The sequence below is a fragment of the Artibeus jamaicensis genome, unplaced genomic scaffold (assembly GCF_021234435.1).
Source record: "Artibeus jamaicensis isolate MK-2021 breed Jamaican fruit bat unplaced genomic scaffold, CSHL_Jam_final scaffold_847, whole genome shotgun sequence".
Lineage (NCBI taxonomy): Eukaryota > Metazoa > Chordata > Mammalia > Chiroptera > Phyllostomidae > Artibeus > Artibeus jamaicensis.
Window position 1 is genome coordinate 14,200,382 of NW_026522057.1, and position 16,405 is coordinate 14,216,786.

The following is a 16,405-nucleotide window of genomic DNA, read 5'->3' on the forward strand; positions in this document are numbered from 1 at the left end:
TCATCTGCCCTATTTCTTAGGAAACCTTAGTTAAGATTTCCTATTAACGTCCCCTCTAGAGGACTTAGTTGCTAATGGGCTAGGCACTAACATAGTCAGGTCTACCCGATGCTGAACCCCTGTGGTGTTTGTGGCTGCAGTGGGAACCATGTCTAAATATGCTTATAAGTGAGTGGGAGGGATTTAAGACCTCAATCTCGGTTATTGTTCACCTGGAAAATGGTCTCTGTGGCAAATACTTGTCACTTAGGATTTGATTAAAACCCTAGTGGAATCTGTGGTTCTTAGAAGGGCATGAGAAACTTAACCCAAATTCCTTATCTCAAGATAGGCAGCCTAATTAACTTACAGGGTATATTTTTACTTGGCCAGAATAATATTTAGTATTTCTGGAGTTTTTCCAGGCTCATTGGTAAAATCATTAAATGCCAGATCATGGTGTTCGTTGATCCACATTAATAATTCATTATAGTGCATTACTTGAGTAGTGTCAAAGATGCAACTCCAGGTACTTTAGAATTTGGAGGACCATCTCTCTTTCTCAAAGTAATTATGTCCCTTCAGGAAAGGCATAGTTCGGGGCAAGTGACAATAAATACTGTAGTGTAGCATTTACATATGGATTTACCAGAGCTCTTGTGTCTTCTATTGATTGTCACTAGGCCACATTGCAGGTGAGTCAATTTGTCAACTGCTGGAGAAGATGGAACTGCATTCCGATTTATTGGCAACATTAGTATGAACCTGTGTGTGGTGTCTATATCCTTCTAGGACTTGAGTAGGAATAGTCGGAGACTCAAGTCGAAACGGAAAAATGTTTGAGCAGTTATCTAATCAACTCTGAATCACAGTAAAGCATGTTAAAGAGCAAAATCAGTATTTGTTTCCTTTGCTGATTGTCTTTATATCCTCATAGATCTGTTTGTTTAAGAAACAGTATATTTTTTATTACTTCTGGCATTTTACATAATATCTCAATATTATGTAAAATAATATGTACAATATTATGTACAGTAATATTTTACTTTAATATCTCAACACTCTCAATCCTGTAGCTTCAAGCACAAATGCCAGCCTGATATCCACTTCATCTACAATTGCCAATATTCCAGCAGCAGCAGTTTCCAGCATTTCAAACCAGGTATGGTGCTTTTGTTCATCTAGCTAGCTCTTCCTCTCCTCTTTTCGTGGTCAGTTTGCCGATCTAAAAAACAATCTGCATGGGCTAGAGAGACCCTTCTCTGAATGCTCTGAGAACCAGCACCCCAGATGGTTTCTCAGGCTACCTTCCAGTTTCTCTCATGCTGTCAACGATACAGTTCTATCTGCTCCCTTTATCTACTGTGTATCTCTACCTCCTACCCCACCCCTTCAAGAATGTAAGCTCCAAGGGTAGAGAATTTGTTTGTATTTTGCTCACTTACATATTCCCACAGTTCATAAAAATGACTGGCACTCATTTTCAAGGCACATAATAAATACTTGTGGAATGAATTAATATTGCTTCTACTTTTTTAAATCTAGCCACCCATTCCTGGTGTGGTTTTGTTCATTGTTATATTAACATTTTATGCTTAGCTCACTGATAATGTTTTAGTGCTTTTGTCATAATATTTTTATTTGTTGTTTCTCTGCAGCAATTAATATTATCAACCATTATATCCATGGATCTTTTTTTTTCTGGTTGTTATTAACATACGGCTATTCTGGTTCTTTTTTTTTTTTATGTTCCTGCGTTTGTGCTCTTTTAGTCCAGAAATATTTATTGAATTCCTGCTGTGTACCTGGCACTCTTCAGGATATCTCTCTCCCTTTTCTTGGCTTTTTTTTTGGGGGGGGGGTCCTGTCTTCTGTCATAGACAGTTTCCATTTAGTTTTCTACATGCTTTTCCTCCTCAGCAATGTTTAACCACATTCACAATATCCATTTACTACCTCTGAAATAGAGTCTGTTCGTAACCTGTGGTATCTGAGGCTTCCTGCTGATTGGTGGACATATTTTCTTTAATGCCCTGCTATTTCCTTAAGTTCACCATATCTAAACCCAACCTTTCATTCAGCCCTTTCTTCTGTTTCCTTGTTCTTTAACAATAAAACCACTTTTCTCTGTCATGTCTCAATTTTTATCGAGGCCATTTTTAAATAAACCTAGACATTTATCTCATCTCCTATTTTTTTGCTGTGTCTATTCATTTTCTAAAACATCTGATTAATTCCCTCTAAATGCCACATTTTATTCTATACTCACCTGCTCATTATCCTTTTGTATTTTTATTTGTTGGTTTGAATTTGATAATCCCCATTTCCTGCCCCCACATAGGCTAACCCCCATTGTCTAAAGAATCCAAATTATATAGAGATCCTTTTAGTCAGACTGAACATCTCTGGCCCCTTAATAAAACCTTTTCAGAGCCTATTCTTGTGTTTATCTCTTCTGCTATTTATCTCAGAAAGCTCCCTATCACAGTCTTCAGTGATAGTTGTCTTCCTCTGTATTTCACTCATTTGACATACAATTTATTGCCAATTTGTCGGAAATGTTTTTGTCTTAGCTCCTGCTAAAATTGTAACTCCCTTGAATAACTATAGCTAGTATGATTATTTTTTCTTTAATATTCTCTCTTCCCACCCATGTACAGACATACACACACTTATGGGAGATGCTTATATACTCTATAAATAATTGGTCTTGATCAGTTAGCATCTTCCTACTTATCACTAAGATCAATGTCAATGGAATTTTTTAAGGTGTGTTTTTGAGCTGTGCATTACATTATACCCCTTTTTAAAACAGCCTTATTAAGGTGTAACTGACATTCAGTAAACTGTACAGATTTAAATTGTACAGTTTGGTAAGTTTTGACCCATATGTGCTTGTTAAACCACCAAAAATTCTTTGTGAATGTTTTGTTTTAATCCTTACCTAAGGATATGTTTACTGATTTTCAGAGAAAGAGAGAAACATAGATATGTTGCTTCTCTTATGCGCCCCCACTGGGGATTGAACCCACAATCTAGGTATGTGCCCTGATTGGGAATTAAACCTGCACCCTTTTGGTGTATAGGACAATGCTCCAACCAACTGAGCCACCTGGGCAGGGCGTCTTTGAATATTTTAAAGAAAACTCAATTATTTTAGAAAGAAAGATACTCAGTTTTTAAACTAGGAAACTTTAATATAGGATATGTGATTTTATTTTTTTGGTTTAAGTTCTCCTATCCTTAGAAGCACAACCATCTAGTGTGGTGTTTTTATAAACTTAAAGAGATCCTCCCTTGAGAATTCCATGCAGATATTTGCCTAAAAATTTAGTACATAAAAGTAGAATGAAAGAAAAAAGCTATTGTAGTAGGAAAATGGACATTGTGTACAGCCCGCGGGACCTTTCCCTCTCAGCCTTGCCCTTACCCCAGACAGCCTCGAGGCATCTCCTCTGGACTCTGAGCTTTCCATCAGAGCTCATTTTGAAAGTCAGTGGTTTAGGTGGAAGATACGGATAGGTAAATGAGAAATCAGATTAATGTTTTAGGAAAATAATCCTGAATAAGAGGGACATGAAAGTCTCATATTGAAATTAATACTTTGCTTTTTCTAAAAGACTTGTTTTTCTCCCTTAACCTCTTTGGACTATAGGACTATCCCACCTATACTATCCTTGGTCAGAGTCAGTACCAGGCCTGCTACCCCAGCTCCAGCTTTGGAGTCACAGGCCAGACTAACAGTGATGCTGAGAATACCACGTTAGCAGCGACCACATACCAGACAGAGAAGCCTAGTGTCATGGTACCTGCGCCTGCAGCACAGAGACTTGCCTCTGGTAAGCACCACAGCCCTAAAAACTTTGGCTTAATGCACTTCATCTAACAGGCGATGGAGACGATTATTTTGTTCTGATCTAAGTTACAGTACCTGAGCTACTGGCTTTCCCCCTCAGGAGTATTCAGACGTTGGAACCAGACCGTGATGAGTCGTTGGCAGGTTGAGTGTAATACCTCAGAAAACAGGAAAGTACCAAGCATGAAAAGACTGTTTTTAGGACTCCTACTCTGCCCTCCCAATGACTTGAACATGTTTGTCCCCAGGAACTTCTGAATCATGGCACATTTTATAAAAATTGGAGGACTCCAGTTTTAGTCTCAATATTTTGGACTTTTGCCCAGCCTCAGAATAGTAGTTCTTAACTTTTTCTGTGTCATGGATCCCTTTGAGATTCCAGGAAAGCTAAAGAAGAACATGACATTTAACCTACAAATTTAGACCTGTACATTTAGCTTTGAAATGTATTGATGAATTATGATGCTCGGGTTAAAAAAAAAAAAACTGACCTAAAGGTTTTATGTACACATTCAATAAACACATGGATATAATTTTTATTTATTTGTTTTTCATGAAAATTTGATGGTTTGCTATCACATTATATGACTAGAGGAATATTGTTACTACAATTGATGCATTTTCCAAAGCAGTGCTCGACATCAGCTAAAGCAGTTTTCTGTGCATCTTGCTTTTTACCAGTCTTCTAGGCAATGGACATACGGATGGTCACTTCTAACTTAAATTACTTTGAAATAACTATATATACTTGTGCTTTAGTTTTGAATTCATATCTCTAAATATCTTTGTTCTTCATAATACTTTTAACTTTTTAATAATGGAGAATTTCAAGCATAGAAGCTGTCAGAGTAGTCTAGTGAATCCTTATGTATCCATCATCCATTGTCAGTAATTAACTCTCAGGGAGTTCTTGTTTCAACTGTACTTCATCCAGTTCCTTTCCCAAATTCTAAGCATCGTATTTATAAAAGATAAGTAATCAACATGATCACAATTCCATTATCCCACCTAAAATAATTCAACAATAATTTCTTAATATTATAAAGTACCAAGAGTTATTCATATTTCCAGTTTTCTCATAAATATTAGGAGTTTTGTTTTTCTTTTTACACTTTGTTTAAATTAGGAACCAAGCCAGGTCTATACACTGTGATTGGCAGATATGTATTTCACCTCTTTTAACCTATAAATTCTTCTATTTCTGTTTTATTCATCTATGTACTTTATTTGTTGAAGGAACTATATTGTTTAATCTCATACCATTTCCCTGATTTTTGTTCATTATATTTTTAAGCATATTTTATTGATTATGTTATTATAGTTGTTCCACTTTTTTCCCCTTTGCGCCCTTCTGCCCAGTACTCCTCCTTCCCTCCAGCAATACCCTCCCACCCCACCCCCCCCGCTCCCTTAGTTCATGTCCATGGCCTGTGCATATAAGTTATTTTTGCTTTTCCATTTCCTATGCTATTCTTAACATCCCCCTCACTATTTTTGTACCTATCATTGTGCTTTTTAATCCCCTGCACCTTTTCTCCTGTTTTCCCCCTTCCCCTTCCCAGCTGATTCTGCTTCTGTCCTGGTTGTTTCCTTAGTTTTGTTTTGTTTTTAAATTCAGTCATTGATGTGAATTTATTGCCTTTTTAACATTCATAGTTTTGATCTTTTTTTTAAATAAGTCCCTTTAACTGTTCATGTAATAATGGCTTGATGATGATGAACTTTAGTTTTACCTTGTGTGGTCAGAGTAGTCTAGTGAATCCTTTTGTATCCATCATCCATTGTCAGATGGATGTCCGACATTGTCAAACTTTGTCTGTCCTTCCATTCTAAGTGAAAGCTTTGCCAAATAGAGTAATCTTGGATGTCGGTCCTTGCTTTTCATCACTTTGAATACCTCTTGACAGTCCCTTCTTGCCTGCAAAGTTTCTTTTGAGAAATTTGGTGATAGTCTTAAGGGAACTCCTTTGTAGGCAACTCTCTGATTTTCTCTTGCTGCTTTTAAGATTTTCTATTTTTAACTTTTGGCATTTAAATTATAATGTATTTTAGTATGGTTCTCTTCGGGTCCAACTTGTTTGGGACTTTCTGTGCTTCCTGGACTTGTATGTCTATTTCCTTTGCCAAATTATGGAATTTTTCTTTCCTTAATTTTTTCAAGTAAGTTTTCAGTTTCTTGCTGTTCTTCTTCTTCTGGTACCCCTATGATTCAGATGTTGGAACGTTTAAAGTTATCCCAGAGGTTCCTAAGCCTCTCTTTCAATTTTTTTCAATAATTCAATTTTTTTGAATTCTTGTTTCTTCGTTCTGTTCTGGCTGAATGTTTATTTCTTCTTTATGTTTCAAACCATTGATTTGAATCCTGGCTTCTTTCCCTTCACTGTTGGTTCCCTATAGATTTTCCTTTATTTCAACTTAGTGTAACCTTCATTTCTTCCTTTGTGCTGTTGCTGTACTCAGTGAGTTTTTTGAGCATCTCAAGTACCAATTTTGTGAACTCTGCATCCGATACGTTGGCTATCTCCATTTTGTTTATTAGTTCCTTTTCTGGGGTTTTGTTCTATTCTTTCACTTAGGCTATATTTCTTTGTGTCTTCAATTTGGCAGCCTCCCTGTGTTTGTTTCTGTGTATTAGGTAGAGCAGCTTTGACTCCCTGTAAAAGGTACCTGTAATTGTGTGGGGTGGAGCCTTAGGTACCTTCAGGGTGAGCAACCCACTTCACCACTTTGTGGCTCTGTGTGAGGGGGGACTCAGAGGGGGGACTGTACTGCTGCCTTGCTTCTGGGGGTTTGCCCAGCATTCACCCCATTTCTAGTCACTTTACCCACTTCCTATATGCAGCTGGCACCCTTCCACTTGTTGTGAATCCCAGAATGGGTGGGTTTGCATACATTTTAAGACTGCAGGCCCTTTAAGTGAAGTTTCCTGAAGATCCAGCAGTTCCCTCTGCTGCCCCAACCCCCACTGGTTTTTATAACCAGAAGTTATGGGCATTTATCTTCCCAGCACTGGAACCCTGGGCTGTGTGGAGTGGTCTGGAGCTGGGATCACATGCTCCTAAGGTATCCCTCCTGATTTTTATCTACCACACATGAATGTGGGGCTGCCTATGCTGTGCTACCGCCTCTTCACGCCACACCGTGTCTCCTTGCTTCTCTGCTCCATCTCCGTGTCTCTGCCCCTCCTACTTGTCTGATGAATGTGGTTTCTTTAAATCCTGGGTTGTCAAACTTCCATACAGTTCAGTTTTCTGACAGTTCTGAGTTATTTGCTTTGAGATCTAGTTGTAATTTTTGTAGTTGTGTAAGGAGATGAAGCTTGTCTACCCGTGCCTGGATCTTGTCAGGAACTCTTGTTTATTATATTCTTCTAGAGTAGTTTAACATATCCTGCCATCTTTTGTATGTTATTGTAAGTAAATGGATCTAGAGCAGTCTTTTTTAATTAGACGCAGTATTGTACTGTGCACCCCTCCTTTGACATTTGACAATGTATGAAACATTTTTGGCTGTCATACTGGGACGGAGTGCTACTGGGATACAGAATGTAGGGGCCAGGGATGCTCCAGACATCCTACAATGACAGGACAGCACACTCCCAACAAAAATTATTAGGCTCAAAAATGTTAATTGTGCCAAGTTGAGAAACTCTGATCTAGAAGCTTGATCAGGGTCAGTTTTTTGTGTGTTTTTTGTTGTTTTGTTTTGTTTTTTGAAAATAATTTCATAGATGAGTTCTTTCATTGGGAGGCAGGCATATAAATTCTAGTTATAACTCTATTAGCAATGTTAGGAGATTTTGATGCTCAATACCCATTTTTCCATTCCCAAATTACTTAGATTACTTTACTTTTTTCATTTTTTATCTTTGCAATATGATTCTGAAGGGCAGAAAACCTGCTGACCCCCTTCATGCTTTGGTTCTTACAACTTTTGGCAATAAATGTCTTGTTTTTCCTTTCTAGGAGACCCTTCTACAAGCCCATCTTTGCCCCAGACTACACCAAGTAAAGATGCTGATGACCAGTCCAGGAAGAACATGACTGGAAAGAACCGGGGCAAGAGGAAAGCTGATGCCAGCTCTTCCCAGGATAGTGAATTGGAAGTATGGGAAGAACCTCATTTTAAGTTATCGGCTTTGTTTTTTTCCTCATTTCTTAAGTTTACCAAACATATATCTGAAACTCATGGGATAATGTGGCTCTACGTTGTGTACCCTTTCATTCCTGGGTGAGAGAAATTGAGTTGGCCAAGTGAAAAGAGAAGTGTAAAAAAAACCACATTTCTCCATGCCCATAACTTCCCATCTCACTTCAGATACTTTTACCAAAAGCATCAAAAAAGCTTTTCTGAATTTAAGGAACCAGTAACTCTATAAAGGAAAGAATAAACTGGTCTCTATATTGAGAGGAGAACAGAAAGAACAGTGCATCATAATCAGAAAGCAGGGGGTGTCATAAGTAAAGTCATACAAAAATCGCCATTTAAAAATCTCAGAGTAAAATGAGAGTCTAAGAGTGCTTTAGGTCAAGTTTCTGTGAATGTGCAACCAGATCTGGTAACTTATTAATGAGATTTACATGTATTTATTCTGTGGTTAAGTACTGTAAGAATGTACTATGGGCATATATTTGGCTTTGTTATTAAAAAGAGTAGGAACTCATATAAACTACTAATAATAGTAAAGTTTTGATGTTAATCCTTTTGCTTTTTTCCAATTTAATATAATTTAATAAGGGGGAAAGCTGTATTTAAAAACAGGTACATTGATAGGTATTCTGAAGGTGTAGGTAAATTCAAGCTGAATTTAGAGACTCTTCCTTTGAGTTCTTGGAGGGGAGGGGAAGGGAAGAAGGAAAAAATCTAATACATCTTTTTAGAAAAACAGAGAGAACTCAGTTTCAATTTTGAAAATTGTGGTAAAATGTACATAACATAGTATTTACTATTTTAAGTGCAAGTTAGTGACATTAAATATTTTCACAATGTTTTTTAATTGTTACCACTATTTCCATGATCCTAAAAACTTTGCACCTGTTAAGCAATAAACTCCCTATTCTTTCCCCCACTGACCCCTATAATCTTTGTTCTACTTTTTTTCTCTTTGAATTGGCCTGTTCTAGATGTTTCATGAAAGTGGGATCATGCAGTTCTATTCTTTTATGCCAGGCTTATTTCACTTAACATGATTTTAAGGTCCATCCATGTTGTAGCAAGCATAAGAACTTTGTTCCTTGTTATGGCTGAATAACATTTCATTGTAGTATTATGTATATACCACACTTTGCTTATCCATGCATCTGTTGATGGACACTTTGGGTTTTTTCACCATTGAGCTATTGTAAATAATGCTGCTATGAACATTGCTATACAGTTATCTCTTTGACCCCCTCTTTTCCATTTTTTGGGGTAGACCTAGGAGTAGAATTGCTGGATCATATTGTAATTCTATGGTCAACTTTTTGAGGAACCACCAAAATGTTTTCCATGGTGGCTACACCATTTTCAATCCCCATCAGCTGTGTATGAGGGTTTCTGTTTCTCCACATCCTTAGCAACACTGAGTTCCCATATTTTTTTGATAATAGGCATCCTAACAGGTGGGAAATGGTATCTCATTGTAGTTTTGATTTGCATTTCCTTAATGATTAATGATATTAACTGTCTTTTCATGTGTTTATCAGCCATTTGTTTATTTCCTTTACAAAAATGTCTGTTCAGATCCCTTGCCCATTTTTTATTTGGGGTGTTTTTTATTGAGTTTTAGGAATTCATTATATATTCTGGGTATTAATCCCTTATCAGATATATGATGCACAAAAGTTTAACGTTTTGATGAAGTTTTTTCTTATTTTATTTCTTGTTCTTTTGGTATCATACCTAAGAATACAAGATTCTGAACATATCTATGTTTTCTCCTAAGAGTTTTATTGTTTTGGCTCTTGCATTTAGGTCATTGATCCATATTGAGTTAATTTTTGTATGTACTTTAAAGCTCTAATTTTATTCTTTTGCACATGGATATCTAATATTTCCCAGCACCTGTTGTTGGAAAGAATTTTTGCCCCATTTCCCCCTTCATTTCCTTGTCAAAGAGAAATCAACAGTATTTGTCAAGGTTTATTTCTGGTCTCTGTCTTCTATTTCATTGGTGTATGTGTCTGTTCTTATGCTAGTACCACATTGTTTTGGTTACTGTAGCTTTGAAATCAGGAAGTATGAGACTTGGAACTTGGTTTGTTTTCAAGGTTATTTTGGCTATTTTGGAACCCTTGAGAGTCCATATGAATTTTAGAATGAGGTTTTCTATTTCTTTAAAAAACAGTATTGGAATTTTGATAGAAGTTGCATTGATATTTTAGATTGCTTTGGGTAGTATTATCATCCTAACAGTGTTAAGTCTTCCATTCATGAACATGGGATGTCTTGTCATTTATTTAGGTCTGTCTTTCATTTCCTTTGGCATGTTTTATAGTTTTCCATGTATAAGTCTTTCATCTCCTCAGATTTATTAGTAAGTATTTTATTTTTGATGCTATTATAAATGGAATCTTTTTTTAATTCCTGTTTGGATTATTCATTGCAAGTGTATCAAAACATAACATATTTCTGAATTCATTTATTAGCTCTAACAAATTTATTGTGTATTCTTTAGTATTTTCTATACAGAAGATCATGTCATCTACAGAGATCACTTTACTTCTTCCTTTCCCATTGGGGGGTACCTTTTTTCTTTTTCTTGCCTAATTATTCTGACTAGACTTTTTAGTACTATGTCGAGTAGAAGTGGTGTAAGCAGACATGCTTTTCTTACTCCTAATCACAGAGGTAAAGTCTGTGACCACTGAGTATGATGTTAGCTGTGAGTTTTTCACATATGGCTTTTATTATGTTGAAGAAGTTCCCTTATACTTCTAGTTTATTGGTTTTTTATCATAAAAGTGCGTTGAAGTTTGTCAGGTGCTTTTTCCATGTGAGTAGATCATGTGGATTTTCCCCCTCTGTTCTATTAATGTGCTCTGTTACTACATTAATTCACTTTTGTATGTTGATCCATCCTTACAACCTGGAAACATATCCCACTTGGTCATGATATATAATCAAGTGCTGCTAGATTTCATTTGCTATATTTTGTTGAGGATGGTTGCATTGATACTCATAAGTATGTTGGTTTACAGGTTTCTTTTTTTTTTTTCCTTTGTAGTGTCTTTATCTGACTGGTATCAAGGTAATGCTGGTTTCATAGAGTGGGTCAAGAAGTGTTCCCTCCTTCAGCTTTTTGGAAGAGCTTAAGAAGGATTGCTGTTAATGCCTCTTTAAATATTTGGTATAATTTACTACTGTAGCCATCTGGTCCTAGGCTTTTCTTTCTTGGGATATTTTTGATTACTGATCCAATCACCTTATCAATTAAGAGTCTATTCAGAATTTTACTTCTTGAGTCAGTTTTTCACTTTGTGTATTTCTAGAGATTTGTTCATTTCATCCAGGTTATTTGTTGAGGTACAGCTGTTTATAATATTCTCCTATAATCCTTTTTATTTCTGTAAAATCAGTCATAGCGTTCATTTCTGATTTTAGTAATTTCAATCTTCTTCCCTTAGTCAGTCTAGCTACAAGTTGTCAATTTTATAGATCTTTTCAAAAAACCAACTTTTAGTTTATTGATTTTTCTCTATTATTTTTCTAGTCTGTGCTTAATTTATTGCCATTCTAACTTTTATTATTTCCTTCCTTCTTCTGGCCTTTTCTAGTTCCTTCAGTTATACAGTTAGGTTATTGATTCAGATCTTACTTCTTTGTTAAGGTATGTGCTCACAGCTATGAATTTCCCTCTTCACACTGCTTTTGCTGCATTCCATAAATTTTGTTTTGCTGTGTTTTTATTTTCATTCATCTCAACATATTTTCTAATTTCATTCGTGATTTCTTTTTTGATCCTTGGTTATTTAAGATTGTGTTATTTAATTTTTACGTATTCGTGAATTTTTCAGTTTTTCGTTAGTGATTTCTTGCTCTATTCCATTGTGATTAGAAAAGATGTTCACTCATTTTTTATATTTTCCTCCCTCAGCGGGTATTTCTGTGGGACTTGGATGAAACCATCATCATCTTCCATTCCCTTCTTACTGGATCCTATGCCCAGAAGTATGGAAAGGTAATTTGAATCTTTCTTTGTTGTGACTCACCCTTTCCTGCTATATGGGCAGGTAACCGGCATTATTTTCTCTGCTACTTCCATCTTACCTTGTTGGCCTTTTATACTTTCCATTTTTAATTTCACCTAATGGCTTGGACCAGGCAGGCTACACGATGAGGCAGAGTTGATGATAAAGCTCGAGACTAGACCTGGGGCAAGTGCTGAAAGCAGACGTTATTCGAGAGTGGTATTTTGTATAAATGAAGTATGGAAATGATTCTCAAAACAGAGTGGAGTCTCAGGATTATGTATTCCAAGGACCAATCTGTTATCCCTTAAATCACTTTTAACAGCCCCAACTGAGCACTTCATTTAGCTGTTTCTATGCCAGATAATGTAAATTCAAAATATAGGTAACATATAAACTGTCTTTGTAAAATAGATTACATACCTTCTTAAATATATCAAGCAGAATTTAACTTGTTTAGTCACCAATATAAACATCAGTTTTAATAAAGGGATAAGCCATTTTTGAGCTATTGCCTGTATATTTCTACACTAAATTACCTTCTGGCTTTTATTTTTCTGTTTCTGTGAATACATTTTATAAAAACATCATTCTCCTTTGCTCTCTTATTATTCCCAGTTATTACTGTCACTAATATTTCTGTGAGAATTTCCACAGACTTTTAGTATATAGACTGGCAAGCTCATACGCTACATAGCTAGGCTGTTTATAAGGTATATAAAATAAGAGCATACAACCCTGACTGGTGTGGCTCAGTTGGTTGGTTGGATGTCGTCTAGCAAATCAAAGGGTTGATGTTGGATTCCCAGTCAAGGCACATGCCTAGGTCTCAGGTTTGATCCCCAGTTGGGGCACGTGTGGGAGGCAAGCGATTGATTCTTCTCTCTGACATCACTGCATCTCTCTCTTTCTCCCTCCCTTCCCCTCTCTCTAATCTAAATAAATAAGTAGCGTACAGCTTCTGTTGTTCATTTTAAAGCTAAGCGCATTGCTTTTCCTACAAATATTTTGACTCTTCAGCCTTTGTTTACTTATTTCCTGGTTGTTGAGATTTTTGTATAACTGACTTCTGGTATCACACCGTGTGTGTGTGTGTGTGTGTGTGTGTGTGTGTGTGTGTAGAGAAGAAAATGGGAGATAATGGGTGTTACAATATCAGTATTTTAGCTATAGTTAGAATTTCTCCTCCCCCAAAAATTAAGGTGTTTTTTAAAGTGGGTTTAGTTTTCTAGAAACTAAAGTCCTGAGGTTTTTAACTTTTTGCAATTCCAGATTCTTATGACTGTGAATGAAATTGCATCAGTAATAATTGGAGGCACTGTTTTGGGTCTGTGTTGTTTGGCCTTGACCCAGAATAATTTTGGAACATTTAAGGATCAGAAGCAGTGCTGTGAGTAACAAGTCAGGCAAATTTTTCTCTTATTGTCTTCCAGGACCCAACAGTAGTGATTGGCTCAGGTTTAACTATGGAAGAAATGATTTTTGAAGTGGCTGATACACACCTATTTTTCAATGACTTAGAGGTAAGCATTTAATATTGTTTCTGTACTTGGGTAAAACCTTTGTTCAATAACTGTTGACCCTGTGCTTATTGTACATAGAAGGAACGTGGTTGGGGGGTATGGAGAGGCCGGCTGGCCACGTGGATCTGTACAGTATTGCAGGAATGATGCCTTGGTTGGGCCACCAGTTTTGATTCTCAGTTTCATTGGCTCCAAATTTGATTTTTGTTGTGGAAGTGATCTTGTTCTAGAGGAAATCTCAACCCATTGGGCAAAACACTTGATACATAAACCATTCCAATTTATTCATGTATATTAAATAATATATAAGGTGGGTGTGATTATTTGTGCTTTGCTGTTCTTTGATTTTACCTCCTTTAAAAGAGTCTCTAGATTTGTCAGATCTGTAAATGACTTCTGTGACTCATTATATTTTATACATGCTGATTTGCCTACACATGCTAATGTGTAGGTTAGCCTTGATATCCACAATCATTTTATAGGTAGGTACAGGAAAACCAGGAAACACAGAGCTTCTGGGGAACTTTTTGGCTTTGATATTTGGGTTTACCTTTGAGGTAAACATGGTGTGCTGGAAAGAACACAGAATTGGGAATCAGAAGACCAGCATGTGAGTCCCAAGTTAGGAAAGTTACCGGCCCATTTTTGGGCCTCAGTTAAGCAGTTATTCTACACAAGGAAGTAGGACCAGTTGTTCTGTCTTGGGAGGGAACTGCATTGCAGGGACACAGACATAGGAAGGAGCAGACGTGTCACCTCATGTCCTTTTGAATTTCAAAGTGTGTACCACATATATCACCTAGTTTTAAAAATAGTGAAAATTTTGAAGTAAAATAAGATAGCTTTTTATAAATACAAAATAATTCTATTCCTTTTAAAATACAACCTAGTTCTGCCCTGGATGGTGGAGCTCAGTGCATTGAGCATGGATGGGCCTGTGAAGCAAAGGATCGCCAGTTCGATTCCCAGTCAGGGCCCATGCCTGGGTCGCAGGCCAGGTTCCCAGTGGGGGACACATGAGAAGCAATCACACATTGATGTTTCTCTCCCAGTCTTTCTCCTTCCCTTTCCTTCTCTCTAAAAATAAAAAAATAAAATACTAAAAAAAAAAATAACCTAGTTCTACTTAACAGACAGTTCTCCAACAAATTAAATTGATAGAGCTCTAAACTCCAATACTCTTGTCTGAGTTCTATGGCGCTTTAATCTCTTTCCTCAACTTCACATGTTGATAAGTTAGGACATCAGAGTTTTTATTCAGCAAACATTTACTGAAAACCTACTATGTGCCAATAATTATTGCCAAATTGTATTTGTAATGATTTTCTAGACATAGTCCTCACTCAGGACTGAAAGTTCTGTGAAGAATTTGACCTGAATGTGTTCCTGCCCCCCAGGTCAGTGCTTCTTAACTTTAGGGGGCATAAGAATCACCTGGGGACCTTGTTAAATAAAAGGAAGATTCTAGGACTTCACTCCCAGAAATTCTAATTCAAGTAGGTCTGGGGTGAACCCAAGAATATGCACTTTTAAAGATTTCCCCAGAGGATTCTGATGCCTGTGGACATGACAGCACTGCCTTGGGTGGTGTCCGAGGAGTGCGTCTTACAGATAGGCAGTGGGTGGCATTTTGCGTCAGGAGCAGTGTGGCCGTAGTGGAAAGAACCTCGGATTTGATGAGAAGACCTAGGCTCTACCACTTGGGTAAATCATTTCACCTCACTTTTATAACATGAGGAGATCAGCAACCTCCTCTGAGTACCTCTCAGAGGTACTCAGACAACCTGTTCTGAGTACCAAGCTTGAATTTATAAATTTCTGTTTCAGTCACTCTTTGTTTTCATACCACACTCTACTAATATCTGTTTTGTCTGCAAGAATTTATTGGGGACATGCTATGTAAGGTCACTGGACTCGATGAGAGGGGTATAAAGGAGAAGTTAGATGGGGTTGTGCCATGAGGGCCTAAAGTGTAATTGAACTTTTAGTCTACTATAGAACATAGACACACAGCTGACAGTGTAAAGGACCCATGAGCTGTTGGAAAAATGAACTATTGAGATAACAGCGTAAATGAGGGTGGGGATGGTCAAGGAAGATTTCATGAAGACTGTGGAATGTGAATTAGGTCTTAAAAGAAGTTGGGCAGCAAGGGGAGTAAGAGTGATCTTCCACCCATAAGAGAGGCCATAGGTATCTCATCACCCCACCATTGATTTTACAGTATGTCACGGTGGTAGCGGCACTTCTGCTCACTGGACTGAAGTAGTATATGGTTTTGTCTTTTAACAGGAGTGTGACCAGGTGCATGTGGAAGATGTGGCTTCTGATGACAATGGCCAAGACTTAAGGTGATAAAAAACAATGATGCTGTAAATATCAGTGCACCTGTTATGAACAAAACACTGTTTGCATTTAGAGTAAAACAAAGATGAGTAAGACACAGCCTTAAAAGAGCTCACAGTCTGTTAAAGGAGACGAACATAGTTATCAGTGTCACACCATATGAGGTGTGTGACATCACATAGGAAATGTGATGGAGCACAGAAAGGAAAGCATTTCTGATGGGTGTAGGGGACAGATATTTGCCAATATTAGAGTGGACTTTTCTGTGAATTGAGTGTGACCTTGAAGAATGGGTAGCTGTGAGGGGATAAGGAAAAGCATTCCATAGTAAAGGATATACTGGTTTCCCTCTGGCCAGACTTTTAGTCAGAATTGTGCTCCCAGACTGGTTATATTTATTTTTAAAAAGATTTTATTTATTTCCTCTTTGAGAGAGGGGGGAAGGGAGGGAAACATCAATGTTCGAGAGTCAGCCAAGAACCTGGCCCACAGTCCAGGCACATGCCCTGACTGGGAATCAAACTGGCAATGAC

At 37.2% G+C, this 16,405-nt stretch overlaps 1 protein-coding gene across 4 annotated transcripts in view; it reads left to right on the forward strand.

Moving 5' to 3' along the window:
- Nucleotides 1–16,405, forward strand: part of EYA3 (EYA transcriptional coactivator and phosphatase 3) — a 90,346-nt gene that overhangs the window by 56,581 nt on the left and 17,360 nt on the right. For all 4 annotated transcript variants that reach the window (XM_053660208.1, XM_037149227.2, XM_037149226.2 and 1 more), the window contains 6 exons: nucleotides 1,056–1,141; nucleotides 3,635–3,818; nucleotides 7,801–7,940; nucleotides 11,910–11,993; nucleotides 13,437–13,526; nucleotides 15,819–15,877. In XM_053660208.1, coding sequence (XP_053516183.1) covers nucleotides 1,056–1,141; nucleotides 3,635–3,818; nucleotides 7,801–7,940; nucleotides 11,910–11,993; nucleotides 13,437–13,526; nucleotides 15,819–15,877 — 643 coding nt within the window. The remainder of the gene's footprint in view (nucleotides 1–1,055; nucleotides 1,142–3,634; nucleotides 3,819–7,800; nucleotides 7,941–11,909; nucleotides 11,994–13,436; nucleotides 13,527–15,818; nucleotides 15,878–16,405) is intronic.